This window comes from Triticum dicoccoides, chromosome 5A (assembly GCF_002162155.2).
Source record: "Triticum dicoccoides isolate Atlit2015 ecotype Zavitan chromosome 5A, WEW_v2.0, whole genome shotgun sequence".
Classification (NCBI taxonomy): Eukaryota; Viridiplantae; Streptophyta; class Magnoliopsida; order Poales; family Poaceae; genus Triticum; species Triticum dicoccoides.
The window spans coordinates 705,255,102-705,262,400 of record NC_041388.1 but is presented as its reverse complement, the minus strand read 5'-3'; the positions used below and the strand labels follow the sequence as shown (position 1 = coordinate 705,262,400).

General features: G+C 44.7%; 1 protein-coding gene across 1 annotated transcript; it reads right to left on the bottom strand.

Annotated features, from left to right (window-relative positions):
• Window positions 1–2,101: 2,101 nt before the first annotated feature.
• LOC119304337 (protein FAR1-RELATED SEQUENCE 6-like) lies at window positions 2,102–6,630 on the bottom strand. Its single transcript, XM_037581516.1, has 8 exons — window positions 6,429–6,630; window positions 6,243–6,343; window positions 4,021–6,150; window positions 3,802–3,915; window positions 3,618–3,725; window positions 3,399–3,455; window positions 2,880–2,959; window positions 2,102–2,543 (listed from the first exon to the last, which is right to left on the bottom strand). The coding sequence occupies exons 2-7, from the start codon at window positions 6,330–6,332 to the stop codon at window positions 2,918–2,920; spliced, it is 2,541 nt and encodes an 846-aa protein (XP_037437413.1). The 5' UTR covers window positions 6,333–6,343; window positions 6,429–6,630; the 3' UTR covers window positions 2,102–2,543; window positions 2,880–2,917.
• Between the last annotated feature and the right edge of the window lie 669 nt (window positions 6,631–7,299).

Sequence of the window (7,299 nt, the reverse complement as noted above, 5' to 3'; positions counted from 1 at the left end):
GTATGTCACAAGTGCATTTCTACACTCAGTCATGGATACAAAAACGGTACTTTCTTCCATATGAGGGTTCAAAGGGTCCCATTCAACAGCTGCAAGGTCTTCGTCCTCACCCACCGTGTCATCATCCACACGGACTGCATTGTGAGCCTCATCTTGGTTTTCAGCCCGAGGTGCCCGTCGTAAATTCTGAACAACATCATAATATAGCTTCTCTTCATCAACCCCAGAATTGTAATCATCAGGCTCCACTTCAAGGGGGGCCCTACTGCCGTTGTCCACGCCTGTCGAGCCACCATGTCGACGTGCGCTAACTGAACTGTTTTGGCTAGAGATGCCATTACAATGACTTGGTTCTCCCCGAGATGTTGCACCCGCCATCCTAGGTCCAAATGCCTGCTCAAGCACATCAATTTGCAGCCTCACATGAAAATTCTCTTTCCCTTTATGCCTAGCAAACATGGTAGCCAGCTCTTCATCATTACTAACTGTCACCCATTTCTTTTCCCCGTCATAGTATTTGTATACCACTTCATCAAGCAAACCCCAAGGGTATTGGCTACAAATTACCTTCTCAAATTGTCTGAAACTCTAATTGCTAGCCATTGGCAACCGATAATCGAAACCTCCTTGGAATTTCTTCTTATTCTTTGCATTGAACATGTATCGGTCCCTTCTAATGTGCACCAAGAAAGCAAACCGCAACTCCATCCTAACCGACGAAAAAACAGAGACGCAATTAGCACACTAATCGGGCAAACCTACTCGAATCGACTATTTAAATGCACAACTAAGCTCAATCTAAACAGGTCGCGACCAAAGACACATCAAAAACACCTAGGGTTTTTGGATTTTGTTTGATACCCTCTTTTCAACTTTGTAAGTGTTGAGGCTTTTGCAAAATTTCGCTCGGACAAAGAAAAAAACAAAATCATTTTAACGGTTTTGTGCACTTTTTGCATAGTGATTTTGTTTTTTTAATAGACTTGATCAAACTTAATCGAATATCTATTTCTGAGTCCAGGCTCATCCGCACCTGGTCAAGAAAAAAATCACAAAAAATTCAAAAAAATAATAGATAATTTGATGCGTGAGGTGCGCTTCAAATTTCAGAACATTTGGACATATGAGTAGATCTCAGCAAAAAAGACATTTGGATTGAGAGAAACCATAATTCTATGTATAAAATGGGACATGAACGACGATGGTTCAATCGTGTCCATAAAGCAAGAATTTAACTTTAGGCAGAGGAAGATATTCAGAGGTAGAAGAAGCAGTCAGGAGACAGCCGAATTTCTTCAATTCATTCGTTCGATGCCTCGCTCGGCTCAAGCTGCTCTCCTTAGCTTTTTTTTTCGAGGGGCACTCTCTCCCTTAACTAGCGGAGCCACGCTACCGGCCCAGTCCCACAGGCCATCGGCCCATATCCACCTTGTCCAGTATTCTCCCGTGGATCCGAAGGGCATGTGTAGGATCCAAAAAAAAAGGGCAGGTGTAGTACGATTTCTTTAGGACTGTGGTATTCCCTTTTTCCTCCAAAAATTCTTTTGTTCCCAAGAGGTCCTAACTGTGAATCTTGACAAAATTGAACACATCAAAAAAAAAGTTTCTAAAAAATATCAATCGACTCCTAAATGAAGAATGCTTCCAAAATTGCACATGCACACGAATATGGATCACTTTCAATGAAATTTCAGTCATTTTAATAGATACCTAGACAGTTGGTCTTTCAACCAAAATATTTCAGCCATTACGGTAGTACACACAAGTTCAGACATTTAAAAACAATATCCCAAATAACTGAAACATTTGGTTGGATTTTTTATTGAATGCAAAGGTGAATATTTTGATCCTTTGGCCGAAATGAAAACCGAAACGCACATCAAAGAAAGGAGAGCAGGCACAGCGACCACAAGATCGAAGGGAACCGCAACCATGCTTGATCACAACCGAAGGAAACAAAAATCACAGACCCCGACGCCAAGCACCAAACGAGAGCCAGATTTTAGTATTGGACAACCCTGGGAAGAAAGAAGCTGTAGTGGCATTCGCTGCAGGGCGGGTCGGGCTTGGCAACCCATCCAGCAAGCAGAAGAGATAGCACTGGCAGCAACAGCAACATAATAAAAAGATCTGTGAAGTGCCCATCACAATATCGGCTACTCGTCTGTTGTGTTTGTTGTATGCTAGCATCCGCGTACTCTTTTTCCTTTTAACCAGTATCCACGTACTCTGTAGTATTACCTCCGTCCCAAATTAGTTTTCTTAGATTTGTCAAGATACGGATGAATCTAACGCTAAAACATGTCTAGATACATCAACTAATTCGGTACGGAGGGAGTACTTCCCTAGATTTGCCACGTTATATGCTGATTCTCAGATATATTTTTTCCCTGCTGCTATTCCAAGATTTATGCCTGGACAACTTCCGCCTTCAAATATGTAAAGTTTGTTACCCTAAGTCGAAGATGCACAAACTCTAAAAGCATCTCTGCTCCCCACTTCACCTCCATTGTGCGTGGGATCTAGACATCAGAGTCGCCACCCTGTCAATCCCAAGCCAGACACAAAAATCAATAATCAAGGTCTTTCAAATATGTAACTTAGTATCTACAGAAAGATACTCACTATCAAGAAAATATATGGATGGTGACAAGTATTACATGTACATATCAAAGTAAAATAAGAAATAACATTCCTGACAGTAAATGGGTATGAGCAAACATGAAAGAAATAAGTAGGTCACTGAAACAAGAATAACTCTTGAGTGTCAGCAGATGGAGCAAAAAAAAGAGATGTCCCGACACGATCATAAGTTCACATCTACATTAAGAACATGTCAAAAGCTTGATACAATGGATTTGGAGGAACAGACAGCATACCTAAAATTCTACTGCCACATTAGAGCAATGAACATATTCTACCCTGCTCTTCGCGTAGGAGTTCTTAGCATTGGATTATCCTGCAATATAGTCACACCAGTCATTTTATTATACACTAGTAGCTTTAAATGCTAAAACGGGGAGGACAGTAGTTTTTTAGGTGTTCAATGTGTGTACTAATAACATTTGATAAGCTACAGAGATTAATAATTGTACACATTTGTTGGAAATCATAATATATCAGGCTGGAAAACAATGAGCAAGAGAATCCCTGAACGAGTGGGACCAAATTAAATATCCTATCTCATGTGCGTTTGTCTTGCTACCAATAATCCAAATATATTTGAAAGGTCCATTGATTGATGAAATTCCATATCAGAACAGGGGCATAAGCATGGACCGTGAAGAAGAAAATGTGAACAGGGGGCATAAGCATGGAGTAGCATGCAGCATAAAACATTGGATAATAATTTTGGAAGCCGCAAGAAAAAAGGGATAGACATTTGTGTGCGGGCAGACCTGCATCGTTGGGTTGTAAGCCCACTGATTTCCGAAAACATGGGGATCTGCTTGTACCTGAAACGTTTTAAGCAGAAAGGCATTGATCACACAAGTCAGAAATGCACACACAGGGAGAAGATGGTTAACATAAAAATCAACACAGTTGTTGATAGTAACTAAGAAGTTGCAAACAAAGAAGAATATGGAATATTATAAAGATCTGTGCATAGCAAAAACCTGCATAAAGTTATTCGGCATCATCCTTGGTTGATTAGGCAGTTGATGTTGGTGACTAACATCCATTCCAAAATGAGGTCCAAATGTCAGGTTTGGAGATATCCCTTCCTGTTTAAGTTTGCAACAAAAATGTTCACACGCATGAAAATGATGGTAGCAGAAGCAGACCAAAATTACTACATACCATTAGATGAATGCTTCCTGGCACTCCCATGTCAGGACTTTCAAGATGGGAACCTGACGATGTCTCTTGAATCATATTAGTTTCAGTTGGCACAAATGATGACCGTAGAAAATCCTGCTAAGGACAACATAAATAAATCAATAAAGGTTTAGTCATACAGCAAACTGACGTATGAATGCTTGAGGCTCTTTATGCCCCCAAAACTGAGAAGAGACGAACCTGTTCTTTATTTGACCGTAATACAGCATCCGGATCAGTTTCTGCCACTTTCTTTGCTGGCCGGCCAGGATGCTTTGCATTTGTGGACAGGGAATTCTTCTCACCCTCTGGAAATTGAGAACTAAAAAGGCCTTGGCCATTTTCAGGTGCATCAGCTTCGAATGAGAGAAGCCTTGGCTGCCTGTCTCTAGCAGGTTGACCATCATCCAGAAGAGCCCTTTCTGCTTCTCTCAGTAACTTCAGAGCAACAAGGTACCTACTCTCAGATATAAAGCCTAAATTGAGAACCTGACGGCACTGTGTAGACAAATAATCATGGCGCTCCACTGTGTCACCAAGGAGCATCTCATTAGGATAATGTGCCAAAGCATGCAGTTTCTTATAGTCTCTTTTCCAGCGATCAAGGACATATCTTGACGGGATCTCAAACATGTCATGCAACTTAAACACAGACAACGCATGTCTGCATAGTATGCCAGTGAACTGAAAGAAACCACATTCGCACTCAACAATGAGCCCTTCTTTACAAAAATAAACTTCATAAGTCCTGCTCTCCGTCTCCTTTCCATCTTCCATGTATGAGCATTCTTTCACTTCAAAAGTAACAAATGGGCCATCAACTTTACTTGGCATACCATCACAATACATTGTTGCTTTCAACTCTTCCTGAAATTTCCTGAACATGTTGATTGTGTAGGCCTTGGCCAGTTGCTCTTCCATGTAGAACTTTGTTACAGTCAATGGAGTCCCATGGGAAGATTCTTCATCTGCTTGCAACTCTTTCTTGTATTTGTTCTCCAATATCATCTCATATTTGCTGAAAAATTGCTTCAAAGAAGTTTTTGGGTACACAAATCCATCATAGTATGAAGCAACAGACTCCCCACGCTGTGAAACAGACATACCCGCCCAGAATTTGTCTTTAAGATAAGCAGGTGCCCATAATTGCCGATGCTCATGTAGGGAACTGAGGCATTCATTTCCTGCAAGTCCATGTTCCTCAATAACCTTCTTCCAATCAGCCTCAAACTCTGGGGGCTTCAAAGACCCATATGTTACTTTCTTCAGTGCTCTCTTAATTGTTTTGAATTCCGCGTGTGCTTTCAAGTTCTCTGCCACGTCTCTCATAATGCGATACAGACAAAGGCGGTGTTTAACTTGGGAAAATACTTCTCTAACCGCATCCAGAATAGCGTTGTAATGCTCAGTGATGATTGCGTCTGGGTAACAGCCCTTCATACATGACAAAAATGCTCTGAATAGCCAGGTATAGCTCTCAGCACTGAGATCTGAAAGCAAGCCGGTACCAAACAAAACAGGGTGGCCATGATTATTCATCCCAGTGAAGAAAACAAGTGGCAGATCATATTTCTCAGTCAAGTATGAAGTGTCAAAGTAAACAACATCATGACCAAAGTATTCATGCGCTGCCTGTGACCTAGCATCACTCCAAAACAAGTTCCTTAGACGCCCCTGCTTGTCCAAATCCACCAGGTAGAAGAAATTTGGATTCTTATTCTGCATGCTGCCAAAAAACTTCTGGATCTGCTCATCATCTCCTTCCCCGAACTTAAGCCTTCCTATCTCGGTAAAGTTCCCCTGCTCTTTGTCAGCTATCGGAACATTCCTTCGCCCTTTAAGCCGTGAACCATTTTCCACGCTCTTGGCATCCGTCAGTTTCTTGTAACAGCTCATGGGCGAGTCTGAGGACTGGTTGAGCGGATGGTTGTGGTCGAGCTTGGCGTCGTCAATGTGAAGCCACCTGTCCTGCCTCAACTTCAACGAAATCCTAGCTGGGCAGTTTATCTTTGCTGTTTCTCTAGACAGATAGCACGCATTTGCTCTCCCTCTCCCTGACCGACTGCACCCGAGCACCAGCCTCCGGCACACCCCCGACTTCAGGTACGACGACTTGAGAGTGATCGCCGAGAAGCCCGAATCCACCGCATACTGCTTGTAGTAGTTGAGCGCGTCGTCATAGGTCTTGAACCGCAACCCGATGCGGGGCGCGTTCTCGTCCACCTTGGCACCCCCACCATCTTCCTGACCACTGTCATTATCATCGACGAGGATGACCTCCTTGCCCTGATGCAACGGCGGCAGTTCCCTCCCTGGATTACCCCACAATTCCTGGCCAAAAATAGCAAAGCGCCAAATAATCGCTCCCTCAGCAAGCAAGCATGAGAATTTGACACCTGGAGTGACCCAAAGCACTCGCTAACCTGGGATTTCTCGGCAATCTTCAGCAGCGAGCCATTCCCTGGTGGCTCTGAGCTCTTCCCTTCGGCCTCGATTGGCGTCTCCATCGGCATCGGCGGCGGATCTAGACGGCGTGCGCCCGAAAATCGGGAAGGTCAGTGGGGATTTGACTAGGAGAATCGCTGGATGAGGACAAACCTAGGTCGTACCTCGAGCCCCTGACTGCGGGCGGCGTGGCGCCGGCGGCAGGGGAACGTGGAGTCCCGACGAGGGAGGACGGGAGCGGCGACGCGCGTGGGAGACGGGAAGCCGGGGGCGCTCCCAGGGGTGTGGAGGCGCCGGCGGCGGCGCTCAGGTACGGCACGACGGCAGCAGTAGGGCGCGTGGTAGACCAAGAGGGGAGGAAGAAAAAAAAACAGATATTTGCCCACTTTGAATATGTTTTCTTTTTGAGTTAAATACACCGGAGTCACTTTAATCCTACTTTTTTTCAAGGGCGTGTTTGGTTGCCGTGCACTACAGTACCTGCGTTGCATACCCTTCTCCACTCAGCCTGGTTCTCGAAAACAACCTTATATGCGACATCTGCGAGTTGTTTGGTTGCCTGCATATGGACTTCCTGCATTAGGAGATCAACTTTGGCACGTTGTTTGGTTGCTTGCATTGTCTCGGCGCATGCAACTACACGCTGTTTGGTTGCCCGCATGTGGTATGATTAAGAGTTAGCACTTGCACTTAGCACACAGGGTTAAGACGCTAGCAGAGAAAGGGGAGAAGAAATGCAGTGTGAACCGGACCATGACGACTGCGGCAGATAGTGGCCATGGCGCCGTGTCCGACATGACGAGCATGGAGTCATGGACGAGTGACCCCGTCGGCGGCACGGCGAGCGACATCGTCGGCGAACTAGTTGCGGTGCTCGCGCAAAGACAATGGACAGATGAGGATAATGCAGTGCTCGCGCCATGGTATCGTCAGTGCAGTGGACGAGAGAGGAGGCCGAGATGATCGACGCCGGAAACGACTCCAGTGTAGTAGGGTGGGAGAGAGGAGGCGAAGATGATCGACCTCGTCGGCGGC